Below are 14,457 nucleotides of genomic sequence, written 5' to 3'. Positions count from 1 at the left end.
GATCTGGCATCGCCCCCCTCCAATTCAACCAGCCCGAGAAATGTGGACACAACAGTTCTTTTTTTAGCACTGAAATACCGAATCACCACACCCAGGTATTTCAAGACACTGACATCAGTGGACTCATCCAAAAGGAGACTGAACTTCTCATCCCCCGCATCTTACCCTTTTGATAAAATAAGGAGCCAGTACTCCCCTAATCATTTCTGTGCACTTGGAAGTTTCTTGCTGCCACAGAATCTGAAAAGGCAGCTTTGCAAGCCATACCTAAATGGTCGCATGCTAGCAGCGAACAATGGTCCTCAATGGCCATTGCCATAGTAGCTTCTGCACTTTTGCAGTTATCCACTTTCTTAACCAACTGTGGTAATGTAGACTGTTGCGGGGTTGTACGGTTTTGATTTATTTATATGCTTTGCTGTAGCACAATGTTTTTTGATGTCATATATTTTTGCAAGCATATCTGATTTGCAGTACGCACAGTATGCCCGACAATCATCCCCAATTACTGGCTTCAGCCACCCTTTAAGATCAGGTACAGACTCCCACTCTTTTCTGTACTTCTGGCTGTACAATTTTGATTGAGACATGTTGATTGATGTTGTAAGTTCTGTTCAAGATCAAACATTCGTGACCAACTATATTCCTTGGGTTTGTCTCGTCGAACGCATACTACTGTTGCTGGAGTCAGCCAACAATGATTTGCAATTTGCTAAAATTGCTGCAGGCCTGCTGCTGACGTCACTCACAATGCACTTTTGCAGCCAGGCATGTGTGTTGTGACTGAGTGTGTGACAGAGAAAATCGTTTTTGTGTCATTTAGAGGGAAAATGTGTGCATTTTAGCGTTTGAGTCACTTTTCAAAAGTTGCTAAAAGTTCCAAATGCATTTTTTAAAGTAGTTAAATTTGTTGCTAGGTGCTGTTTGAAAAAAAACGTTGCCAGGGTAGTCTGAAAAGTTGCTAAATCTAGCAACAAAATTGCTAAGTTGGCATCACTGGTGGCAGTGCCTATGGCAGGATGCTTCAAAAAGCCCGAATCCTCAGTCACTTCAAACCAAATGTAATGGCACCCAAAATATCATACGTTGCACATATATAATATTATAGGATTTTTCTTCTATATGTATACATTGAGGTTAGCTGGTTTCTGTATTACTACCAATAATTCATACCACTGACAGACTTGTCAGCTGTTTTGACTGCAACTAAGCATATACAGTGCATTCGGAAAGTATTCAGACCCCATTACTTTTTCCAGCCTTATTCTAAAATTGATTGAATAGTTTCCCCCCTCATCAATCTACACATAATACCCCATAATGACAAAGCAAAAACCAGTTTGATAATAAATGAAATTACATTTACATAAGTATTCAGACCCTTTACTCAGTACTTTGTTGAAGCAGCTTTGGCAGCGATTACAGCCTTGAGTCTTCTTGGGTATGAAGCTACAAGCTTGGCACACCTGTATTTGGGGAGTTCCTTCCATTCTTCTCTGCAGATTCTCTCAAGCTCTGTCAGGTTGGATGGGGAGTGTTGCTGCACAGCTACTGGCTGGGCCACTCAAGGACATTCAGAGACTTGTCCCGAAGCCACTTCTGTTTTGTCTTGGCTATGTGCTTGGGTCGTTGTACTGTTGGAAGGTGAACCTTCACACCAGTCTGAGGTCCTGAGTGCTCTGGAGCAGATTTTGATCAAGGATCTCTCTGTACTTTGCTCCATTCATCTTTCTCTTGCAAACTTCAAGCGGGCTGTCATGTGCCTTTTACTGAGGAGTGGCTTCCGTCTGGCCACTCTACCATAAAGGCTTTATTGGTGGAGTGCTGCAGAGATGGTGGTCCTTATGAAAGGTTCTCCCATCTCCACAGAGGAACTCTGGAGCTCCAATCAGAGTGACTATTGGGTTCTTGGTCACCTCGCTGACCAAGGCCCATCTCTTCCAATTGCTCAGTCTGTGTGCCTTTCCAAAATCATGTCCAATCAACTGAATTTACCACCGGTGGACACCAATACAGTTGTAGGAACATCTCAAGGATGATCAATGGAAACAGGATGCACCTGAGCTCAATTTCAAGTCTCATAACAAGGGTCTGAATACTTATGTAAATAAGACATTTCTGTTTTTTGTTTTTTTGATAAATTTGCACAAATTTCTATAAACCTGTTTTTGCTTTGTCATTATCGCGTATTGTGTGTAGATTGATGAGGAAAGAACTGTTTAATCAATTTTAGAATAAGGCTGTAACGTAACAAAGTGGAAAAAGTCAAGTGGTTGGAATACTTTCCGAATGCACTGTGGTAAGGTGATTTAGTACACGGACATACTCATGCTGCAACAGGTCCCCCTCTACCCTCTGATATGTATAAGTTAATATTGTCTCCAGAGAAACCTACATTCAAAGAAATATTTTTGAATTGTCTCACATCAGATAGCGCGATGACCGTCTGCACTGATCTGTCTGATAACTCGCAAACACTCATGAGGTAGATAAAAATAAGTTTGGCTACAATATGCTGTCCTTACATTTGAAAATGTTACCAAGGTGACATCATCCACTGAACCCCCCTTTCATCCTCAAAAGAGTAATTCTTACCTTAAAAACGACGAACCTGTAACTAATATATAAACATTTGTCATGAGAAAGTCTTCACTACCTAGTTCTTCATCTAGCTAAGGTGTTTTGTGGTGGTGGAATCAATATTTATTAAATTCAAAATGTGCGCGTAAATTTGCTTGCTAATGCCTTCTTGCTGGCTGAACCAATCTCAAATCAATCCATATGGAAGGAAAGGCAGGGATGCTAACAATGCCAGTTCACACACTCAATGCTGAACACTCCCTCTAGCTAGTGTAGTGAAGTTCTAGCTATGCATAAATTAGTTTTCATGATATCTGTTCTTCCGTGATAGTGCGCTGACTTCTACAGCACAGCTGACTGGTCTCTGCGACGTTATCGCATTGGCCAAATGTTACAAAGTAGCGAGGCACAGTGCCATCTGTCAGTCAGATAGATGCTGATTTCTGAGAACAGTCCCATAACTTTGGTGCCGTACAGCTTCATCAACAAGCTGGCAAACTAGCTACCATATGGCCATTCAAACAAGCTTGCACTAGGCTGCTAGCTGGAGAAAGTTTGATCAGCATATCCAGCGTGCATGGTTTGTTGTAGTAGCCAGTACATCATAGCTACTGAGAGCAGAGGGATTTTCAGAATTAGGAAGTAATGTTAAGCGGATGAGCAAAATCTTGATTTTTAGAGATGAGTTCCACGTCCTACAAGATTGATCGGTTGAGTGACGAGCGTCAACATGACGCCATCTGACGTGAAACAATGGATTTGCCCTGAATAACTACTTATCGGGGAATACACACTGTTACAGCTCTCTGTGTAGAGTTCTGTATTGCAGTTCTGTTAAGTATTTATGTCATTGGCAGACTTTGTATACCATTAGCAGATTTTTATACAGTATATCAAAATGACCCCAGTCTGTAGTTTGTCGGTTAATACAAATGATTTCATTTTTTAACCTTTAACATCAGTTGTCAAAAAATGCATAAACTCTTTAAATTTTGCATATTTTGTAATTTAGACCCTAATTTACATAATCTGAAGTGTATGTCTTGTGCCCACCATCGGTTGAGACACAGCATACTCTTTAATACAGGGTGGATGTCATTTCAATCATAGAAATATAATTCAGTAGTTGCGCGGTGGTCTAAGGCACTGCATCGCAGTTGCTAGCTGTGCCACTAGAGATCCTGGTTCTAGTCCAGGCTCTGTTGTAGCCAGCTGCGACCGGGAGACCCATGGGGCGGCGCACAACTGGCCGAGCGTCGTTAGGAAGGGTTTGGCCGGCAGGGATGTACCTGTCCCATTGCGCTCTAGCGACTCCTGTGGTGGGCCGGGCACATGCACACTGACACGGTCGCCAGGTGTATGGTGTTTCCTCTGCTTTCGGGTTAAGCGGACATTGTGTCAAGAAGCAGTCGTGTTTCGGAGGACGCATGGCTCTCGATCTTCGCCTCTCCTGAGTCTGTATGGGAGTTGCAGCAATGAGACAAGACTGTAGCTACCAATTGGATACCACGAAATTTGGGAGGAGAAAGTGGTAAAAAGTTTTGTTTTTTACATTTAAAAAAAAGAAATTGCTCGTACACAATTGGCATTTTAAATAGAATTTAAATTTAAACTTTCAATTACTACCACAAAGATTGCTGCCGGTCCACCACTATTGAATATCAACTTAAAGAGCGACTGCCTTTAAAAAGCAACAAATCCCTTCATGGCATCGATATGAGTCAGCAACCGTTATTCTAGTGTCATAATTTACTACAAAGCGTAAACAGAATCATTTTGGTCACAGTCAGTCTGGTCTAAAACGGAGTTTGGAACATCTGTGTGTCACAACGGGTAAAATAAGGTTGGGTTTTGATTTGAACAGCAGCTGCTGCTGTGATTGCTCTCGATCCAATAGCATAGACAGTGAGACAGACCTGTCCAGCAGTTCCGACTTTGTTTACATAAGACAACACATTGCACATTTTTTTTACTGGAAAAATACTGCACCAAACACCCTAGTTAAAGTAAAATTGCGCAACTAACACATCCTCGGCCAAAACGTAAACTCAAGAAATCTGTAATTAATTTGATCTGAGATTCATTCTGGGGACTTTGAGAAAGTGAAATAGGCTTCCGTGTCTACAGTGTCTCATGGATGAACATCTTTAACCAAACGCGGAATCGGTTAGAAAACACACCTACCAGACTGAAGTCTAGTTTTTCTTATGAGCAACAGAATAACACACGTGCCAATCGGCGTGTTCAGTGGCTCTTTAAATGGGAGTGTCTATTCTATTATCTATATATCTATAACCTATATTAAATAGGTTTCCTATGGAAGATTGACAGTGTAATTTAAAACAACTGATATTCCCACTCAAGTCAACAATCTCTGATGTGTAAACCTCCAACCATCTTTGTGGTACCTTCCCAAAGTAGAAATTTCAATTTTAGTACATGTATCAGTTCCAAAAAGTCACTTTCTGAACAAATCTGAGCAAATATGTATGGAAGGTTTCATTCAAATCAAAAGGGGTGCAGTCAAAAAGTGATTGAAATCAAATGGAACAACCTTATAGATTTCCTGAAAGAAAATTCTTCATAATGAAAATTCTGTGTTCAGATCCTGTGCATCCACCTGAAACGTTTTCGCCATGAGGTGATGTACTCCTTCAAGATCAACAGCCACGTGGCCTTCCCATTGGAGAGTCTCGAACTCCGACCTTTCCTGGCCAAGGACAGCCCCTCCCAGATCACCACCTATGACCTGCTGTCCCTCATCTGTCACCATGGCACCGCAGGCAGTGGGTGACCCTTGACTGAATTACCTAACGTTAAAGACTCCCTCCAGCTATTTTTGACGTTTGTTTGGCTGATATTGGTTGTGATTCACCGCAGCATAGTCTTAGTGTGTCGGGTGTTTTCTTCATAGCTTACTATCTAAATTTTTAACCTCTTTTTCACTGCCTCCCCCCTCTCTTCTCGCTTCCTCTGTCTGTCTCCTCCTATTCTCTCTCTCTCTCTCTCTCTCTCTCTCTCTCTCTCTCTCTTCCCCTCCCTCCTAGGTGGTCACTACATAGCGTACTGTCAGAACGTGATTAACGGTCAGTGGTACGAGTTTGATGACCAGTATGTAACGGAGGTCCATGAGACGGTGGTGCAGAATGCTGAGGCCTATGTGCTCTTCTACAGGTGAGACTTCAACCTTCATTATGTAAGAACACTTTAAATGTTTTAGTGTTTGGTTGAACTGAATAATGTATTTGATTTTGTGTGTGTGTGTATACGTGTGCTTGTGTGGGCCTGTGTCTGTGCATACACGCAGGCAGATGGCGATTTGAGTCTTTTCCATCTTACCGTGCAAATGCATTGTATGCAGCCATCAATACACTTCTATCCCCCGTGGACTGGTTCGTACCTAAAACATTATCCATTCAGGCTGCAAAGGCGTCGATTTCCTCAACTAGATTGAATGGTGAGAAGGTGGTAAAAAACAGGGAAAATATGCATACTTTATGAAACACCATTTTCCACCACCATGCTAAAGTGGCTAATGCCTAGGAATGCTAGTCACGAATGTTGCGTATTGCGTTCAGCCAATCAGGTTGCAGCATTCTGTTGTTTAGCCCTGTCTGAACGCAGGGCGCGACATCAGGAGGTAGCATTAGCCACTAGCATGGAGGTGGAAAATGGTGTTTCATAAAGAAAGTACACATACTTTCACAGTTTTTTTTTTCTGCCTTCTCGCTATTCGATCTAGTTAAAGAGGAAATCGACTTCTTTGCAGCCTGAATGGAGAATGTTTTAGGTACGAACCGGTCCAAGAAGTATACGTGTGTATTGCCGGTTGCATACAATGCATTTGGACGGTAAGATGAAACCATCCATACCAGATCAATATCGGCATCTACCAGTCTTTGAGTGAACACGCGTAATCAAATTAAATCACATTTTATTTGTCACATGCACCGAATACAACAGGTGTAGTAGACCTTACAGTGAAATGCTTACTTACAAGCCCTTAACCAACAATGCAGTTTTAAGAAAAAATACATGTTAAGTAAAAAATAAGAAATTAAAGAGCAGCAGTAAAATAACAATAACAAGGCTATATACAGGGAGTACCGGTACAGAGTCAATGTGGAGGCTATATACAGGGGGTACCGGTACAGAGTCAATGTGGAGGCTATATACAGGGGGTACCGGTACAGAGTCAATGTGGAGGCTATATACAGGGGGTACCGGTACAGAGTCAATGTGGAGGCTATATACAGGGGGTACCGGTACAGAGTCAATGTGGAGGCTATATACAGGGAGTACCGGTACAGAGTCAATGTGGAGGCTATATACAGGGAGTACCGGTACAGAGTCAATGTGCGGGGGCACCGGTTAGTCGAGGTAATTGAGGTAATATGTACATGTACACTGGTTCCTCCTTTAAAAGTTGCGAGCTTGCGCCGCTGGACTTAGAGCTACCCAGCGTCACGGCTTCATTGCTCCAGACCACCACAAGGGGGAGTTAGAGCACTCATGCATTTGGGTCCCAAGGTTTTTATATGACCAATCATAAAGAGTGGTTCCAATGAAGAATTTGACGCGGGCCACCCGTCCCTGATGACTTCAGCAATGATGGCTGACAAAACATTACGGGAAGCAAATGTATGTAGTTATAACGTCATAACGAGTCAAGCAAAAAATGTACAATTGAGAGGAATATGTTAGTTAAAGTAGAGACCAACGATTGTGCATATTTTTTTGTCATAAAGTTAATTTACGAAAATCACTGTTTAGCAAGTTTTTTTGTCCAGCCATATCCAATACCAGGTGTATCAAACTCATTCATTATAGCAAGCAGGGAGCAGGTTTCGAACCCTCAACATTCTTGCCCGAAGTCCAGCACGCTATCGACTGTGACCAAATGTATTAATTGCGGTTGGGGCTGATTGTGGCTAAAAACACTTTGTCTATTGGAATCTTTAACATGTGGAAAGGGGGAAAAGTATTATTATTAGTTTTTCACAAGCATTGCAGGAGGGCTATTTGCTGAACAATAGACTATTCAACCTTCACTAAAGAATTGTCTAATAGCCGAGCTTGGTGTGAACCCCCTCCCCTCCCCAACTTGAGCTAGGTGTGAACCCCCCCCCCCTCCCCAACTTGAGCTAGATGTGAACCCCCCCCCTCCTCCCCAACTTGAGCTAGGTGTGAACCCCCCCCTCCTCCCCAACTTGAGCTAGGTGTGAAACCCCTCCCCCCCAACTTGAGCTAGGTGTGAACTCCCCCCTCCCCCCCAACTTGAGCTAGGTGTGAACTCCCCCCTCCTCCCCAACTTGAGCTAGGTGTGAACCCCCCCACCCAACTTGAGCTAGGTGTGAACCCCCCCCCCCTACTTGAGCTAGGTGTGAACCCCCCCCCCTACTTGAGCTATGTGTGAACCCCCTCCCCTCCCCAACTTGAGCTAGGTGTGAACCCCCCCCCAACTTGAGCTAGGTGTGAACCCCCCCTCCACCCCAACTTGAGCTAGGTGTGATCCCCCCCTCCCCCTCCCCATCTTGAGCTAGGTGTGAAACCCCCCCTCCTCCCCAACTTGAGCTAGGTGTGAACCCCCCCCCCCTCCTCCCCAACTTGAGCTAGGTGTGAAACCCCCCCCCAACTTGAGCTAGGTGTGAACCCCCCCTCCACCCCAACTTGAGCTAGGTGTGATCCCCCCCTCCCCATCTTGAGCTAGGTGTGAAACCCCCCCTCCTCCCCAACTTGAGCTAGGTGTGAACCCCCCCCCCCTCCTCCCAACCTGAGCTAGGTGTGAACCCCCCCCCCTCCTCCCAACTTGAGCTAGGTGTGAACCCCTCCCCTCCCCAACTTGAGCTAGGTGTGAACCCCCCCCCTCCCCAACTTGAGCTAGGTGTGAAACCCCCTCCCCTCCCCAACTTGAGCTAGGTGTGAACCCCCCCTCCTCCCAACTTGAGCTAGGTGTGAACCCCACCTCCTCCCAACTTGAGCTAGGTGTGAAACCCCCTCCCCTCCCCAACTTGAGCTAGGTGTGAACCCCCCCCCCCTCCTCCCAACTTGAGCTAGGTGTGAAACCCTCTCCCCTCCCCAACTTGAGCTAGGTGTGAAACCCCCTCCCCTCCCCAACTTGAGCTAGGTGTGAACCCCCCCTCCTCCCCAACTTGAGCTAGGTGTGAAACCCCCTCCCCTCCCCAACTTGAGCTAGGTGTGAAACCCCCTCCTCCCCAACTTGCAACAAATCATTTTCAGGACTATCTAGAAAAAGCAGCGGAGATGCGCAATAGGTTTCTAAGAAGAGGCTATTCTCCACAATGTGTGGATGAAGCTCTTAATTTGGCATTGGGGAAAACACAACATGAACTGCTACAAAAAAGACCAGCTAAAGCTAAAGAACACTCTGTAATGTTCACAACTACATATATGAAAAGTGGGAGATGCGGTCAAGAAACACTGGCATGTTTTATTTACGAGAAAAATTGGTCCATGCCAACTACCAGCCACAAAAGAAAATCAGCCAGAATGTTCTTGGATTTTCACCCTCCAGACATTATTTCCTAAAGGACTTAATGATGAAATGCCTATGTATGTTATGTTGTGAATTTTAACATGAATTATGCCCCAATTTCAGATCACTCTGACGTTTTTCTTACACTGTACCCAATGATTTATGAAAACTTGCTCGGTAGGTCGATGTCCTCATTGTGGTTTTACAGACGTGTTTAATATGTTTTATGTACCCAGTTTATTTGAATATTTATGAAATGCATATTGTTATATTTGGTAGCACTTATTTGTTTTTCCTTCGCCTCCAACCCCATTCGATGAGTGGAACGGATGTGGGTGTGGCTAGGTCTACATAAGGGTGCTAATTTAAAAAACTCACAAAAGCTCTGACGAAGGCCGTGAGGCCGATATGTAAAGCTTATTAAAGATCAGTGATACGATCAAGAGCAGTGTGCGGGTTCTTTCTTCTTTTTCCTCATTTTATCCGGCTGTTGCCACGCAAATGCAAAAAAGATAGCTCAGATGTGCGAGTACCTTTTGAATTTGACTTTACAAACAAGAGTGCTTAATTGGAGTCTATTTCTTCGGAGCCTAGACCTATATAAAATAACTTGGCCTACCTCAGCCAGTTATGAGGCTTAACAGCCTAATAGAAGTAGGATTTTTTTTATTAGGCCTACTTACAATTGCAACTGGTCAAAAATGTAACATCCAACATAAAACAATATTTTAAAGAAAAAAAGTCTGCACATTCGAACTAAAACAATGTAACTAAAAAGAAAGCGCACATTTGTAATTCCCAAGCTCTAAAAGTAATTGGAAAGGTAGATACAAATTATGTATGACATTGTGGTTACAATAAAGTATGTAGCCCATCATGCAAATGATTCCTATTAGCAGGACAATAGACTTTTTATAACCCGGCTACTGTTGTGAAAATCCCTCAACTTGCAATGTATTCGACGCTTAAGTACTCTGTGTTACATTTCTAACTCAAAACAGCATTTCTTCATCAACATCTTTATGCTTTCGTTAATCTTCTTGTACTTCTTTCTTTTTTCCCCTGTAGCAATTCTGAGCAAATTGCTTAAGGGCCACGGTTGATTCGTCTGTGAAGATGACATTATTGAATGTCTCGCCAGCTTTGATACATGCCTGGGCCTGCAGGACGCAAAGTTCTTTGTTTGTCAGACAAATCATTCGGTCGAAACCACAGAACAAAACAAGCGAACACACATGGTTAATGTTCTGAGAATAAAATATGTATGTATGTATGTGTGTATGTATATATATGTGTGTGTGTGTATGTGTGTGTGTATATATATATATATATGTATGACTAAAATGTAAATGTAAAAAAATATATATATATATAAATTAATATATATATTATTAATTTTTTTACATTTACATTTTAGTCATTTAGCAGACGCTCTTATCCAGAGCGACTTACAGTAGTGAATGCATACATTTCATTTCATGCATTTTTTTTGTACTGGCCCCCCGTGGGAATCGAACCCACAACCCTGGCGTTGCAAACACCATGCTCTGCCAACTGAGCCATGCTCTACTCTTTCAAAATGCAGATGTTGATTTAGTTATGGATCCATAATGAATTACTATGGGAACAAATATCACTCATTTACAGAAATATTGGACCAAAGTTGTCTAATGAAGGCAAACAATTTAGAATCCTCCAATCCTTTAGCCTACTCCCAACCATCATGTTGGACAATCGCCATATTTTCCATTCCATCCTAACGGAAACCCTGAGGGTTTCATTTTTTCATTTTCTCTGAATAGAAACACGAATCAAATTAATTAAGCCAAATTTCTTAAAATCAATCCCATAAACTATGTTATTACAAAAAAGGTTTTAAATTCTCTGGTAATGCCAATACGGAATACTATCTAATGCTTCTCAAAGATGCCATATCAAACTAGCAATAACTTGCAGTAACTGAAAAAATGGCTGAGAATGAGATGACGTGCCACAGAATGGTGTGCCGCAGCATGACGCAACTTTTAAAGGAGGAACGAACCACTGTCGGTAGAGTTATTAAAGTGAGTATGCATAGATAATAAACAGAGAGTAGCAGCAGCATAGGGGTCGGGGGGGGCAATGCAAATAGTCTGGGTAGCCATTTGATTAGCTGTGCAGGAGTCTTTTGGCTTCGGGGTAGAAGCTGTTGAGAAACGCCTTTTGAACCTAGACTTGGCGCTCTGGTACTACTTGCCGTGCGGTAGCAGAGAGAACAGTCTATGACTAGGGTGGCTGGAGACTTCAACAATTTTTAGGGCCTTCCTCTGACACCGCCTGGTATGGAGGTCCTGGATAGCAGGACTCTTGGCCCCAGTGATGTACTGGGCCGTACGCACTACCCTCTGTAGTGCCTTGCGGTCAGAGGCCGAGCAGTTGCCATACCAGGTAGTGATGCAACCAGTCAGGATGCTCTTGATGGTGCAGCTGTAGAACTTTTTGAGGATCTGAGGACCCATGCCAAATATTTTCAGTCTCCTGGAGGGGAATAGGTTTTGCCCTCTTCACATATGTTTTGGCATGCTTGGACCATGATCGTTTGTTTACGTGGACACCAAGGAACTTGAAGCTCTCAACCTGCTCCACTACAGCCCTGTCGGTCCTCCATTCCCTGTAGTCCACAATCATATCCTTTGTTTTGATCACGTTGAGAGAGAGGTTGTTGTCCTGGCACCACACGGCCAAGTCTCTGACCTCCTCCCTATAGGCTGTCTCGTCGTTGTCGGTGATCAGGCCTACCACTGTTGTCATCAGCTAAATTAATGATGGTGTTGGAGTCGTGCCTGGCCATGCAGTCATGAGTGAACAGGGAGTACAGGAGGGGACTGAGAACGCACCCATGTTTAGGATCAGCGTGGCGGATGTGTTGTTACTCACCCTTACCATCTGGGGCGGCCCGTCAGGAAGTCCAGGATCCAGTTGCAGAGGGAGGTGTTTAGTCCCAGGATCCTTAGCTTAGTGATGAGCTTTGAGGGTACTATGGTGTGGATCTGTTGGTGCGGTATGCACATTGGAGTGGTTCTAGGGTTTTTGGAATGATGGTGTTGATATGGGCCATGACCAACCTTTCAATGCACTTCATGGCTACAGACGTGAGCGCTACGGGTCGGTAGTCATTTAGGCAGGTTACCTTAGTGTTCTTGGGCACAGGGACTATGGTGGTCTGCTTGAAACATGTTGGTATTACAGACTCAGACAGGGAGAGGTTGAAAATGTCTGTGAAGACACTTGCCAGTTGGTCAGCGCATGCTCGGAGTACACGTCCTGGTAATCCATCTGGCCTTGTGAATGTTGATCTGTTTAAAGGAGATGGTGATCACACAGTTGTCCGGAACAGCTGATGCTCTCGTGCATGTTTCAGTGTTACTTTCCTCGAAGCGAGCATAGAAGTAATTTAGCTCGTCTGGTAGGCTTGTGTCACTGGGCAGCTCTCGGCTGTGCTTCCCTTTTGTAGTCTAATGGTTTGCATGCCCTGCCACATCCGACGAGCGTCAGAACCGGTGTAGTACGATTCGATCTTAGTCCTGTATTGATGCTTTGCCTGTTTGATGGTTCGTCGAAGGGCATAGCGGGATTTCTTATAAGATTCTGGGTTAGTGTCTCACTCCTTGAAAGCGGCAGCTCTGCCCTTTAGCTCAGTGCGGATGTTGCCTATAATCCGTGTGTGTGTGTGTGTTTGTCCACAGAAAGAGCAGTGAGGAGTCGGTGAGGGAGAGGCAGAAGGTGGTGGATTTAGCTAGCATGAAGGAGCCAAGCTTGCTGCAGTTCTACATCTCCAGAGAGTGGCTGAACAAGTTCAACACTTTCACTGAGCCAGGGCCCATCAGCAACCACACCTTCCTCTGCCAGCACGGAGGTCAGTACTGTACTGGACCTACCACCACAACCCATCCTAAGCATCAACCACACTCAATCTATATAAGACTTGGGCTCGCTTCAAGTATTACTTGTTTTCTTTCAAATACTTTAAGCTGCACTTGATTGAGCTTCCTGGAACAGTAGAAGAAAGTAGAGTACTGAGTAGTCCCAGAAGTGCAAACTCTGTCCATCTGGTCTGAGGGCCTTTCCTGTTCTATTTCTGTCCTCACTAACCCCACCTTTAGATCCCAAGCACAACCACTTTCAACTCCAATTTAACTAATCTCCTACTTGTGTTTTGTCCAGGGATCCCGCTCAATAAGTACCACTACATTGACGACCTGGTGGTGATCCTGCCCCAGAACGTGTGGGAGTACCTGTACAACAGGTTAGATGAGACTCGCTACTCAGTCTGTCTGACTGGCTGTCAAACTTTTTATCTTCCTTTCTGTCTAACTGACTGACGGACTGACTGACTGACATGGTGAAGGAGTTCAATGGTCTATAAATTCTGTCTTTTCTGTCTGTCTTCCTGTCTTTTCTGTCCGACTGTCTTCCTGCCCACCTGTCTGTCTGTCTGTCTATCAGACTGTCTAACAGACTGTATATCTGTCTCCCAGTTTTGGAGGAGGTCCAGCAGTGAACCACTTGTACGTGTGTGCCATCTGCCAGGTGGAGTTAGAGGCTCTGGCCAAACGCAGGAAGGTGGAAATAGACACCTTTATCAGGGTAAGAGGTGTTGTGTGTCAGTGTTTTTTCTGCATCAAAAAGGGGCTTAAGTGGTTGGCAAGGCACGGTCAGTGTGGCTCAATTTTAGAGAACATTTTAGAGGCCCCCATCTTGCAGTGTATAAACATTGAATTCCATTTTATTTGCAGTTATAAGGCACATTTGCTGCAATTCTGTACTGAACAAAAATATAAACGCAACATGCAACAATTTCAACGATTTTACTGAATTACAGTACATATAAGTCAATTGAAATTAATTTATTAGGCTGTAGTCTTGGGATTTCACATGACTGGGCAGGGGTGCAGCCATGGGTGGGGTTGGGAGGGCATAGGCCCACCCACTGGGGAGCCAGCCCAGCCAATCAGAATGAGTTTTTCCTCACAAAAGGGCTTTATTACAGACAGAAATACTCCTCCGTTTCATAAGCTTTCCCGGGTGGCTGGTTTCAGACAATCCAGCAGGTGAAGAAGCTTGATGTGGAGGTCCTGGGCTGGCATGGTTACTCATGGTCTGCGGTTGTTAGGCCGGTTGGACATACTGCCAAATTCTCTAAAATGACATTGGTAGAGAAATTAACATTAAATTGTCTTGCAACAGCTCTGGTGGACATTCGTGCAGTCAGCATGCCAATTGCACACTCCCTCAAAACTTGAGACATCTGTGGCATTGTGTTGTGTGACAAAACTGCACATTTTAGTGGCCTTTTATTGTACGCAATACAAGGTGCACTTGTGTAATGATCATACTGTTTA

At 44.0% G+C, this 14,457-nt stretch overlaps 1 protein-coding gene across 6 annotated transcripts in view; it reads left to right on the top strand.

Moving 5' to 3' along the window:
- LOC115203731 (ubiquitin carboxyl-terminal hydrolase 20) overlaps positions 1 to 14,457 on the top strand; it is a 40,304-nt gene that overhangs the window by 13,708 nt on the left and 12,139 nt on the right. For all 6 annotated transcript variants that reach the window (XM_029768665.1, XM_029768669.1, XM_029768666.1 and 3 more), the window contains 5 exons: positions 5,186 to 5,366; positions 5,628 to 5,754; positions 12,802 to 12,971; positions 13,280 to 13,361; positions 13,594 to 13,702. In XM_029768665.1, coding sequence (XP_029624525.1) covers positions 5,186 to 5,366; positions 5,628 to 5,754; positions 12,802 to 12,971; positions 13,280 to 13,361; positions 13,594 to 13,702 — 669 coding nt within the window. The remainder of the gene's footprint in view (positions 1 to 5,185; positions 5,367 to 5,627; positions 5,755 to 12,801; positions 12,972 to 13,279; positions 13,362 to 13,593; positions 13,703 to 14,457) is intronic.

This window comes from Salmo trutta, chromosome 12 (assembly GCF_901001165.1).
Source record: "Salmo trutta chromosome 12, fSalTru1.1, whole genome shotgun sequence".
NCBI classification, from domain to species: Eukaryota; Metazoa; Chordata; class Actinopteri; order Salmoniformes; family Salmonidae; genus Salmo; species Salmo trutta.
The sequence above is the reverse complement of the archived record's forward strand: the minus strand, read 5'-3'. Positions and strand labels throughout refer to the sequence as shown.